The 13371-nt window shown below is 46.5% G+C and overlaps 1 protein-coding gene across 1 annotated transcript in view; it reads left to right on the forward strand.

Annotated features, from left to right (window-relative positions):
- FAT3 (FAT atypical cadherin 3) overlaps positions 1–13371 on the forward strand; it is a 450350-nt gene that overhangs the window by 418978 nt on the left and 18001 nt on the right. The window contains 2 exon segments of the mRNA XM_081860894.1: positions 5254–5722; positions 12852–13005. Coding sequence (XP_081717020.1) covers positions 5254–5722; positions 12852–13005 — 623 coding nt within the window.

Genomic DNA, 13371 nt, shown 5'->3' on the forward strand with positions numbered 1-13371 from the left:
GTTTGATGGTTTCATTGCCTGTGTTGATATGCAGAAATGGATGACATCCAAGCACCTTATCCAGGCTAATATTCTAAAATGATATACGATGCCCATTCATCTTGCTTTGCTTATTTGGGGAAGCCGTTCAAGCGTGCCAATTTGTATATCCCCTTAGTGGTTGCTTCATACTCTCCTGCTTGGTCAGGATAATGAGGTTTTATGTGGATGCACATCTAGGTATATCAAGGGAGGGGAACTTCCCCCAGCTTTCTGGTGCACGTATATCTGTAGTAGCTATCGCCCCAGCAGCTGCAGCCAGACATACCACCCCCTCCGTCTAGGCAGCCAAGACGTATTGCTACATTTCAAGGGCATATTCTATCCAGGTTGAATCTCTAGAGGAAAGCAGGTGAGTGACGTGATGTCATGGACTGGCTGGATGCAGAGGAGTGGTGGTGGGACGATGGTGAGTGGTCAGAGGGAGAAGACTGGGAAGAAGAGGTGTCAGAAGCTGAAGAGGTAACAGGGTTTAGTGAGCAGGAAGAGGCTGAGGTAGAGAGCAGTCCAGGCTCAGAGGCAGAAGAGGCTGGAGAGGAGGAGGAGGAGGAGGGCCAAGAGACAGAGACGAGTCAGGCTCGTGAAAAGCCAAGGTGTATCCCTCTCCTGCTTCAACAAGCTCTTCTCCCCCGGTCCCCCAGGACCAGAAGAGGTATGAAGAGGGAGGTGCAGAGACAGGCACCCCAGCATAGTCTCAGATTGCTTGGACCCAGAGGAGGAGGAAGCTTAGGCAACTGTGGGAAGGTGGAGACCTTCAGCCCCCACAACTGTCTCATTGGGGCAGTTATGCCATGAAGAGTTGCTGTGATCACTGGACCTGTGGGGTTAGCATTTTACATGGCAGCTGCAAAACATCATCAGCGTCTCCCTCTTGTGGCTTCCTTTTTCAGCTTTCAGAATTTGACCTTAGAAAAAAACAAAAAACTTTGCATTTTCCCCAGTTGTGCACAGCCCACTGCTGTTCTGTGTGGCTATGACTTCCATAGAATGTCCTAGCTATTTCCTTTTCTGTGGTCTGGGCCTCCCTAGGATTCATTTTAACCATTACCTTTGTTGAAAGAATTGCACTGCCATTGTTGTTTTCCCCTACGCCCATTTCCCACTAAATTGTAGGGGTGGTCAGGATTGGGAGGGTGGTATGGGGGAGGCAATATTCATCCCTTTTCCTGCATACAGTGGTCCCAAAAGAAAACGATGGACTTGAATGGCTCTCAGGGAGGATTTGACAAATTCATGGAGGAAAAGGTTGTCAGTGGCCACTAGCTTTGGTGGTTGTGTTTCAGGTTGTGTTGCAGGCAGTTGTGTGAGTACCAGGAGCTGAGAACCACAGCAGCTGAATACCAGTTGCTGATAATCACTGCTGTATTTGGGTCCTATTTAAAGACTTCCCTAGGCATCTGTGAGAACAAGGTGCTGGACTAAATAGGCTTTTGTTCTGATCTAGCCAAGCTCTTCTTGCTCGCTTGCATTCTTAAATGGCTTTCTTGCACCTGTGGCGAGAGACAATGGCGGTGTTGAGAAGGGAATGATACTGCTGTTGGCACCTGTGGTATGTGTGTTCCTTCCCACCCTTGTTTCTAATGAAACCTGCATTGCAAGGTTTGGTAAAAAAGGTAAAGGGACCCCTGACCATTAGGTCCAGTCGTGGCCAACTCTGGGGTTGCGCACTCATCTCGCTTTATTGGCCGAGGGAGCCGGCGTACAGCTTCCGGGTCATGTGGCCAGCAGGACTAAGCCGCTTCTGGTGAACCAGAGCAGTGCACGGAAACGCCGTTTACCTTCCCGCCAGAGCGGTACCTATTTATCTACTTGCACTTTGACGTGCTTTCGAACTGCTAGGTTGGCAGGAGCAGGGACCGAGCAACGGGAGCTCACCCCGTCACAGGGATTTGAACTGCCGACTTTCTGATTGGCAAGCCCTAGGCTCTGTGGTTTAACCCACAGCGCCACCCGCGTCCCATGCAAGGTTTGGTAGGAGCTTCAAAACTCTGCCAGCCTGCTTGAAGGGAGGCACAACATCACCATCACAGGAAATGGTGTCTTTCTCATACTGCCTTCGCTGGTCTTAAGGATCATAAACTGTCTCCAGGCTGCGAGTTGCATCGGCCAACAGCTATCCTGGCCAGGAACGGTGGTGTCCTCAGCGCTGCCGTCCACCCTTGAACCTGCCACAGGCTTTCCTCATTCTTCTTATTTATGAAGCACTTAAAAATTCTATTTTGTACTGCGCGAAGGATGAAATAGGCAGAATGGCTGCCAGAACGGTTTACAATCTAGCAGATGTGGCATAAAAGGGAAGGGATGGTAAGGGAAGAAGAGGACACGGAAACACAGAGGGTTCTGGTGGATTTGCATAATGGCCAGGTGGAAAGGCAGCTGATGTGCTTCTTTGCGCACAGGTTGCAATCTGTTCCCTCGGCATTCAGCAAAGCCTCAAGTCCCTCTTTGTCTGCTTGCTTTTGGGTTTGTCCTCGGCTGCCACCTGTGTGGGAGCTTCACATATGTAGGTTCAACCTCATTTTTCCTCTCCTAAGACGGAATCTGAAGTCTTATGAAATGCTTATTGGGCAGGTGCTGCAAATTCTGTGATGGAGGAGAAAGGGCATACCCACCCTCGCTTCTGCCATGCTCTTGAGATATGCTCTTTGCACCCACAAAACCTTTTAGTCTCCTCCACACACACAGTACCCTTGGTCACAAGGCGATGAGAGCAATTGCCTTTTTCTCCCTTGAGAAGTACATAGACCTGAAAGAGGAAGTTGGAAAAGCAACACTCTATCCTACTTCCTTTTTCACCTCTATCTGCCCATCAAAGGCTCAGGTTAATTCTACTAGATCTGACCCATTGGGAAAGTGACATACACTGTGTACCTTTCCTTTTCATGTCTTTACAGTGGGGTGCTGAACCAGGAGTGGGTGGAGGTGAACTGACAGCACTCAGTCACAAATCCAAATGGGCCCAATGAGCTTAAAAGGGTTGGCATGCATGACACATTGCAAGCTGCTCCATACAAAATCCTAAACACACTGTCAACAAAGGGAAGAAATGACAACAGAAATGGTACAACTGTGTACCATTTCTGTTGTCATTTCTTCCCTTTTTTGACAGTGTGTATGGGCTGCCATGAGGACCCTGTCACTCATGTTACGTTATGTATGTGGTGGAAAGGAGGGAGGCATAGCTGGTCCTCTTCCACACAGATAGCACTGGTCCAGTAAGTGTCAGAACTGGGCTCGTACACCTCTTTCTTTCTTGTTTGTTATGACTACAGATAGGTTACAACTAGATATGTCACTGAATTATGCCACACTTGGCCCCAGGTATCATAGCCTGGGCTAGTAATTCTCACCTAAAGGAAGAGACAAGCATTGCAAACCCCCAAGAATTCTTCTTTGGATCAGATTAAAATTCAAGCTGCAGAAGGATTCTTGGCTCATCACCACCCCACTCTCCAAACTGAAACCCCCTAAACAAAACTTTTGCAGAGCCAGGAGAAGAACTGCCTAGACCACCCTTGACCTTTCAAAAGCTGTCAGTTGAGGGCAAGGGATCTAGGAGGAACTAGAGCTATTTCCCAACTTGTGCGGTGGGACAGGACGTGTGGGACGGGGACAGCTAAGGTTGCTTCATGGTGCCGAAGTAGTAAGTGAATAACAACGTAGGACAGTGATCCTGGATAATCTGACTGTTTTGCTGGAATCTTCTTCAGCACAACCCATAAATTAGAAAAATGCACAAGGAGCAGTGGTCATGAGAATATGTAACCACTTACTACTTCGGCACCATGAACACCTAAAAAAGTTTTACCACTTAGCCCACAGGATAGCATCTATTACTTTGTTTCAACCATAGACTTATTATACTTCTACGGACTTTCAAAGATTGACAGACGTGTATTCATTTGTTTTCAAATATATTAGAGATTTTACAAGTGTACACATTTTGTTTTTGTTGTACTAAATCATGTATATTATGCAATAAGAATTGCAGTGCTATCTAGTATACTGGTCTTCATGTTGCTTGTATTGTTTGTAGTGTTAAGTTTGCAACACGGGTTTGTTGTTCTGTAAAGGTTGTCTCTCAGGCAGTCCATGGGTGGCTTGCCCATCACTAGTCACAAGCCATTTGGTTAGGTCATTTTTAGGACGTTTGCCAGCAGCTGCTTCCCGCTGTCATTGCAATATTGCAGTCCATTCACAATGTAATGCAATGTATTGTAAACGGGCAGAGGCCAGCTCTGGTTATTAGCAGAGTGAGAAGAAGCAATAGGAGGGACTGAGAGGGACACTAGGAAGTCGCAGCAGCAGCAGGAGGCAGACTGGAAGCAAGCAAAAAAAACAAAAACCCGTGTTCTAAGAGCAATAGGGTTTGCCCTGTTGTATAGAGGCAAAGATGAGTCAGATAGCAGAGACATGCAAACAAGGGCAAAGGGGTGGCGAAGGCTTCTTCAGCTCAGGAAGTGCAGAGATGGTGTTATAAAGTCAACTGCTAAAAATAAATTGTCATGGCAATGGAATCTTCAATGGTAGCTAGTCCTGCACCGATCAGTACATGTGAATATATCCCTAAGCAACCTAATGCACAGAAGTTGCTGGTGTAGAATGCAGGCACATCCCCGTCCCCAGTTAATGTGGGAGTTATGTTCCAGGCCCCCACACGCATAAGTGAAATTGCGTAAAGTGGGGAGAGCCCTTTAAACACCCTCTCTGCCGCTCTCTCTCCAATCAATACAAAAAGTACTGTTTCCAAAAATATCCACAACTAGAATTGAAGCCCTGGGGCCGGCAGGAGGCTGGATGACGTGTGGGAAAGGGACTGTTGCTGCTGCACTACCCCACACATCAACTGTTAGGCTGAGCAATGTAAACAAAGCCCCGCTGCACCTCTGGTCTGTTTGGGGCTTCCTCCATTCTCACTGGCATCCTCTTTGGGCTCCAGGGAGGGTCTTCTCATGAGCCAAGAGGACCCTCCAGCTCTCTTTCACCATTTCCAGGTGTGAACCTATTTATTTATTTCCCAGCAACACATATGTAAGTGGGGAGATGCCTGTACTTTGCAGGTATAAGCTCACTTAAATGTAACCACCATCCTGCTGCAATCAATAACAGCAGAATGTTTGCGCACACTGCTGATGCTGACCACATTGCATTACGTAACAAATCTAAGGGCACGCGGACCTTCATTGTCCTGACATTTCCGCTTTCCCGTTGCAGATCGTGGATGGCAAACTGTGGTTCCAGCTGGACTGTGGAACCGGCCCGGGCATCTTGGGGATTTCCGGCAGAGCTGTTAATGATGGGAGCTGGCACTCGGTCTTCCTGGAGCTGAACCGGAATTTCACCAGCCTGTCGCTCGACGACAGCTACGTGGAGCGCCGCAAAGCCCCGCTCTACTTCCAGACGCTCAGCACCGACAGCTCAGTTTACTTCGGCGCCCAGGTGCAGGTGGACAACGTCCGGAGCCTGACGGACAAGAGAGCGACGCAGGTCTCGAGCGGCTTCCAGGGCTGCTTGGACTCCGTCGTCCTCAACAACAACGAGCTGCCGTTGCAGAACAAGCGCAGCAGCTTTGCAGAAGTGGTCGGCCTTACAGAGCTGAAGCTGGGCTGTGTGCTGTATCCGGATGCCTGTGAGAGGAGCCCTTGCCAGAATGGAGGGACTTGTCTGAGTGTGCCATCTGGTGGTGAATATCTTGCATTCAGCCTTACATTTCCAGAGGTGGCGGGGAGGGAGATTAGTTGAGCTTTAAGTTTCTCATGCCAGCAGTCACCGTTTGGGGGCGGGGGGCGGTGTTGAGACAGAAAGAGGTTTTGTTGAACTAAGGAATGGCTTGGAAACAGCCTCTGCTTCCTTCTTGGCACAGAACTACCAGCTTAATAATTTGCCTCATTTCAATTAGCAACATCTTGCTGCGTCCCTTGCAGCTCTGATCAATAGCATTGTCGGGTCGTTCGGCCATTATGGCAGGCTGTGTGGAAACATTTCTGGAGCCGAGTAGGCTGGGTCACAACTGAGTTTGTAGCAGCAGAGGAGGCCCGCATAAGAATGAATACACCCAAATGGAAGTGCCACATCTAGCTGCTGCAAACATATACAGTGGACCCTCGGGTTACGTACCTCTCTGGATACGTAGTCTCCGGGTTGCGAAAGCGGCAAACCCAGAAGTATTTTTTGGGTTTTGCCGCATGCCCAGAAGTACTCTGCGTGCCACGCGCATGCATAAAAGTGCTGTATCACACCATGTGCAGAAGCGGCACCTCTGGTTACAGATTTTTCGGGGTGCTCACGGACCCCCAGAACAAATTAAATCCGTATCCAGAGGGTCCACTGTATCCCGGAAGAAGTGGAAGTACAGTGGTACCTTGAGTTACAAACGCTTCGGGTTACAAACACTTCAGGTTACAGACTCCGCTAACCTGGAAGTAGTACCTCGGGTTAAGAACTTTATTTCAGGATGAGAGCAGAAATAGCACGCCAGTGGCACAGCTGCAGCAGGAGGCCCCATTAGCTAAAGTGGTACCTCAGGTTAAGAACAGTTTCTGGTTAAGAAGGGACCTCCGGAACGAATATGTTCTTAACCAGAGGTACCACTGTATATGTACAATTCTTACAAATGACCTTCCTCTGCCTGGCTGCTGTTTGCGGGTCACTTTAAATGTGAACTGGTCCATAGAATCGTGACCTCAGACAGACCCAATAGCTCCCTTGTCCTAATCAAAAACATCCCTGAGATAGGATTGCCCCACAAATAGAGAGATAGAGAGCTAAGCATCAAACAGCTCTTCACACAAACTTGCTCTTGATCCCTTTGGGAATTTGGTTCATCACTAAAATAATATATACGTACGTTACTGTGATTAACAAAACAGATATTTATATGGCAAAACGTTTCCCTTTCCACCTTCGTCAGCTGCTCTGATTAAAAAAGAAACACACACACTGATGAAGGCGGAAATGTTTTGCCACAAAAATAAAATCTCTGTTTTGTTAATCACAGAAATATACACACACACACCTACATGCATACATATGCTTATTATTTCTTTGTCTGAGAATGCCTTCTGAGCTTCTGAATTTCGCTAAAGTTCCTGCATTGCAGGGGGTTGGACTAGAAGACCGTCAGGGTCCCTTCCAACTCTGCAATTCCATGATTCTTGCTTTAGGCTGCAGTGCAAGCCCAAGCACTCAGGATTCCACTGTGCTGATGCATCCTCGTGCGAGCCTAAGGTGTGTCTGCAGGTGCACAGTGACAGATGCAACTGTTTCGCATTTCCAGTTTGTCGTCTGCCGCAATATCACAAAGGGAAACTTGCGTAGATAAGAGTCACAAGCTGGATGTGCAACTGAACGTTGCTCATCTCACTTATACACCTGGGACCTGCAACTAAACATGGCTGCCTATCCTCCCCTCTAAGAGGAGAGTGCTCCTCTTCAGGGTTCCGGGCAGCCAACTGCGCTGTTCTGCAGGATATGAGTAAGATGCAGGGAACTAAAGCAGGAAATCACTCCCCAATTCCCCACCATTTTTTCTCCTCCAGCTTGCAATCAACTTTACACGGCTACTGAACATGAGCAGTCCTCATTCAGCTACTGGGGAAGGAGGAGTTTCCCCCTTAGTTTTCTACTGTTGCAAATTTTGGGGTTCCCTTGATGCCTCCCTCTTCCTTCTCAGTGGTCTCGTATTGGCTCCAATTCTGTTGGCACTCACCACTTAGGTTCCCTATTAGGAGGAATAGCTCTTCAGATATTATGACATCAATGCTTTGCCTAGACATGGGGCACGCAAAATATGCAATTTGTTGCAGTGTCCAGATTGGCCCTGAGTCTTGGCCCACGAGAGGGCATTCACATCCTGAACCACCTAGGAACTGAATTTGAATTCCCCATGACCTGCATTTCCTCTCCCATCTGTCGATTGACCCGTCCAGGAGCCCTTCTCAGACTGTTGCTGTACACAGGACACTTCTCCCGCACAGGGATGCAGGAAACCATAGAATCAGAGTTGCCATGCAGGAATATGCAGCTGCCCTTTATTGGGGATTGAACCTGCAACCTTGGTATCATCAGCACCACGCTCCAACCAACTGAGCTATCATATGCTGTGGAGGTTCAGGGGACATTTCAGCATTTGCCAGGACGCTGCTCAGTAGCCGTCCTGCATGACCCTGATTCCCAATCTCAGTAGTTCTTCCCCGTTTGGTTCAGAAAATCCCTGTGCGGTACGAATATTAACACTGACTCCTTTCTCGTTTGCTTTGGTTTAGCGGGGAGTGAGCTTGAGGGCACGTCAGCTGAACTGAAGATGGTGCCCAGAGAGCTGAAAGGTAGTGAATGTAAAAGCTTTAGCACATTAAACAAGTAAAGACAGCAGGCTTGGAATTTAATATGAGGCATCAGGGCGCATGTTGGGGCTAACTTGTATGTTTAATGGCTCTTTATCTGCAAATAGGAGGTTGAGGAAAGAGAGCCCGTAGCAGGACCCAGCAAGGAAAGAAGGGTAATAATTCAAAAGATGTAGAAGCTTTCAAGGAAATTGCTAAACAAGATTATTTACGTCCCTGGGGAGTGAGGATAAAACAAATGCCTAACTTTAACTTGGACGGCGTATAATAAATTAGGTCAAGCGTTCGCCGCATGAATAAACTAAGTAAAAGGAGGAAACCAGGCTCCTCTTCCTATTGATTTCGCTGGAGTCTATTTACACGACCAGTCAGCAAATAGCGTGATGTGCAAATTGAAACCTTTCTAACAAATCACTTTAGGATAATTTCCGCCTTCTGTCCTCCCCCCAGGCAGAGTTAGATATTTCAAATTTTACATTGGCTACTGGGAGGGGAATGGGCTGCGTGAATACATCTTCAAATGATGGGTTCATTTTATTATGAGAGGCATATAAACAGCTCTGCAGTGAAATGGTTTGCCTCTCCATTCTCTGCTCCAAAGCTACTTAGGCCTCCATGCGTTCCTTGTTGCTGCTGCTGCCGCTGGAAAACGAACACCCTGGGGGGATATTTCAGCATGCAGGCTCGCTCTCTTTTTCTCTCGTTAGGAAATCTATTTGCTCGGGGTTTTTTTTTTCACTGTCTCAGCAGTATATGTAAATAAAGGATTGTTATGGTGCCATAATTCTAAAGCAATGGGCCCTAACTATGCGCCAGCCAATCTATAAAGCAATCTGCTGTGACATCGATGTGGCCACTCTTTTTTTCCTTTCCTCTCCCGCCCCCAGTTCCAAGGCAAAATAAATTTGTTAGCCCAAGAGATCCTCTGCACATTAAAAAGAGCATACGTAATTAAATGGGGCTGGGTGCAAAGTCTCTGCACTTTGTCAGATGCCCTCAAACTGCAGCCGTGTGTGGCAGAGGATTGTGTTTGCCGGAAGAGATGCTGGCGGCAGCCACGGTAGAACGGGACTGAAGGCCTTTCCGCACATTACTCAGTCACTGTGAACCAGGGACATGTGTTGTTAACAAAATCTGCCCTTTTCCCCTTATGGGGTATCCAAGAAGCCCCTACAGTGGTACCTCGGGTTAAGAACTTAATTCATTCTGGAGGTCCGTTCTTAACCTGAAACTGTTCTTAACCTGAGGTACCACTTTAGCTAATGGGGCCTCCCGCTGCTGCTGCGCCGCCACAGCACAATTTCTGTTCTCATCCTGAAGCAAAGTTCTTAACCCGAGATACTATTTCTGGGCTAGTGGAGTCTGTAACCCGAAGCGTCTGTAACCTGAAGCGTCTGTAATCCAAGGTACCACAGTATAGAGTCCTTACGTGGGTTCCCTATTTGGTAGGAGAAAATAACAGAGGCCAACCAGAGAATATTGAGAAGCAAAGCAGCTAGTAAGCCTGATCTTTATTAAAGCTGTTGCAACAGGGTGCTCCCCACACACAACAAAAGTGTGCCTGCCCTTATATAGACATTTTAAATTCCCTTCCCTGGAGCTCAAGACCATCCCTACATACATCATACATATATCACAGAAGGGGTGTAACCCAAGACCACCCCCCCCACAAACATCATACCTACATCACAGAAAAGGTGGTCTACAACAGAAATTTGAATGTTGTTGTTTTTCCTGTCTGCCATGTTGTCTGATAATGCCTAATCTGATTGCCTTTCCTGGTAGTCTGGCCATTTCTTACTAAATTCCTGTAACAAGGAAGGTTTTTTCACCTCCTCCCTCCTTTGCAGAGAAACATTTGGTCAGCTTGGGAGTCAAAATGGTTTCAGGACTGTCTTCCTGTGCTGCTCCAGACATGTGGTTTATATATATATATATACGTGTTTGCTTGGTACATTTATGAACATTTATTATATATCTAAGACCTTAAAATTCTTATAACACATGTCATAAGAGGAGCCTGCCAATGGCCTGCCTAGTCCAGCATCCTGCAGCAGGACAGCAGCACAGTAGACTCTGCCCACCTGCAATCCCCAGCAACTGGGGTATCCAGAGGCATATTGTCTCTGACAGTAGAGGCAAAACATGGCCATTGTGCTAGTAGCCATTGAAAGCCCACCCTGCCCCTGAATTTGGCCAGCCCTCTATAAAGCCATCCAGGTTGGTGACGATCACAGCCTCCTCTCTGGAACTGAGTCCCATAGTCTGTTCTGTCCCCATTTCCACATTAATCTGCAAATGTTGCTTTTAAAAGTCCCTCGTGTAAAATGTTAGATTTAGAGGGGCAAAAATAAAAACAGGTTTTCCCTCAGAATAATGCATTTTTTTTAAAAAAAAAGCCCACTCTCCTTCCTTGGAGGTTTTTAAGCAGAGGTTGGATGGCCATGTGCCAGGGATGCTTGAGCTGAGATTCCTACATGGCAAGGGGGCTGGACTAGATGACCCCTGGGGGTCCCTTTCCAACTCTATGATTCCGTGATTCCAAGCATTTGTTTTTAAACATCATTTTAATGCTTTTTTTTTAAGATGAGAATTTTGTTGGAACATTAAAAATAAATAAATCCAACAGCCAATGGATATCTAACCTCAGGTTCACATATCAGTTTATATCAGAATTCAGAAACGTCTAATTTCTAAAACTCCGCTGCCCCCTAATGCAAGAGTACACATGTCTGTAAACACAAGTTTCTTCTCTTCTCTTGTTGTTCACGCTTCATCTAGTCAAGAGTACATCTAAGGTGCAAACAAATAAATAATGTCATGTATGAACCAGCCCAAAAATAGCACGCAGGAAGCAAAGGTATTCATTTATTCCACTTCAGAAAGGAAGCCTCTGTTTACCTTTCAGAAAAGATTTAAACCAAAGCATTTTATTTGGTTGCTTGATGGAATTAAAGGATACTTAATTCAGAGTTCTCCAGCTAGCTGGTTTGTGGATTTAAGCCCTTAAGTTCATTTGTTTTCAGCAGAAAGGATGAAATAACTGAATCAAGACCTGTTTGTTATTCCTGTGTAAGACACTGTTGTAACTTCATCAGCTTCTGTGCAGTTTGAGAGATAAAAGATGAAATATCTCTTGAAACCATATTGAAGGGATACTCATTTATGCATTGCCTTCAGTCAAATTAACCTGTTTCTACTGATGGATCGGCAGTGCTTATTTTTGTCATGTCGGGGAAATATTTTGGGCATTGTGCGATTACGTCCATTGGTTCCAGTGGGTTTAACTCCGAGTATGACTTACCGAGATATCACCCATTGCCAGAAAAGTTGCAGGTGGCATTTAACATTCCGCACAATATCCTTTTTGTACATTGCAAACACGCACCACCTGCCAAATACAGAACCAGCTGTGCAAGTAGTTGATGGCACTTGTTTGCGGCCACTGAAGCTTCTCTCACTTTTCATTCACACATGATGATGAAATCAGCTCCTGTATTTCACGTAGCTGCGAAATTCAGCGTGTGCGTCGACTAGAATTTGCATTCAATTTTAAACTGGTTCTCCCTTGCTTTTTACCTTCCACCAACAGCAATATCAAGCAGCACATTCCAAACTGAAAGGCATTCTTGGAATCGCTTTTGAGAATCCCCCAGTTCATCGCTTCTCGGCCTTTTGGCTAAGATCAAGTGTAGTGTGGAGAATCCCCCAGTTCATCTGCTGGACCCAGCTTGTGACCCTTACTAAGCCAAATATAGCCCACCCCCCTCCCATACATGGCTCACCAGAACATTAAATCGAGACCTGCAAAAACAGCATTCAGCTTAGGGAGAAGATCACAACTTAAATAGGCGTGTTATAGAACAGGTACAGGTAACCTGTGGCCCTACAAGTGTTGTTGACCCACAACTGCCATCATTCCGGACCATTTACCAGGTTCGCGGAGGCTGATGGGAGCTGGAATCCAGCAATACATGGGGGGCTGCAAGTTCCCCACTCCTCTTGTGGAGAAAGAGCATTGCAATAAGATGGGTAAGCTATTATCCATAAGAATGGCTACTCTGTGATAGTGTTAAAGAAACACTGGGTTTTTTTAATTTAAAAAACTCACCCCATTGGTCTTCTTTTATATTAAGCTTAAATGTCCTTCAACCTCTTTGTTAAAAAAAGATTGCGCTCAACATGGGATCTCTAAAACCGTTGTCGCCTAAGGTCATTCAGACATGACGTTTTGCTTCAATAGAGATTATGTTTAAACAACGTAACATGGGAAGTTGTTCCTCAGACCTTGCAACTGAAAGCTGCAGATTTTTATGGCTCCAAAAAGAGCCACATTCTTAAGCCAGCCACTAGGGGGAAATAAAGCCCCACTTACGAATGCTAATAGGCAAACTGTACTGTATCATGTTTGGAGAGCAATCTTTGATTTGTGTGTTTGTTTGTTTGTTTGTTTGTTTTTAAACACCTTAGGTTACCAGTGCAGTTGTCTCTCTCAGTTCACCGGGCGAAACTGCGAGTCAGAGATCACTGCCTGCTTTCCAAATCCTTGTCGCAACGGAGGCTCGTGCGATCCCATTGGCAACGCTTTCATCTGCAACTGCAAGAGCGGGTTAACGGGATTGACGTAAGTTTGATGCTTGTGCTGCCTGGAGAGGTGTTGGAGGTCATGCGGTACTATGCACCTAGGTTACGGGTCCAGCATCGCCGGTAAACGACATCATCTTGTAGCAAAGTGGGAAATAAACCTTCAAGAGTTCATGCAAGTAAGCGCAATGAGGACCATTGGCCTAACTCAGCCTTCCCCAACTCGGTTCCCTCCAGATGATTTGGACTACAGTTCCCATCGTCCTCAATCAGGATAGCCAATGGTCAGGGAAGATGGGAGTTGTAGTCCAAAGTTCAGGAGGACATCATCTGAAGAAGGCTGGCCTAACTCAGCCCTTTGCTCTGTGTATAAAGTAATGATCTGAGGGCACATGAGAAAACAATC

The sequence above is a fragment of the Podarcis erhardii genome (assembly GCF_964252035.2).
Source record: "Podarcis erhardii genome assembly, chromosome: 4".
NCBI lineage: Eukaryota > Metazoa > Chordata > Lepidosauria > Squamata > Lacertidae > Podarcis > Podarcis erhardii.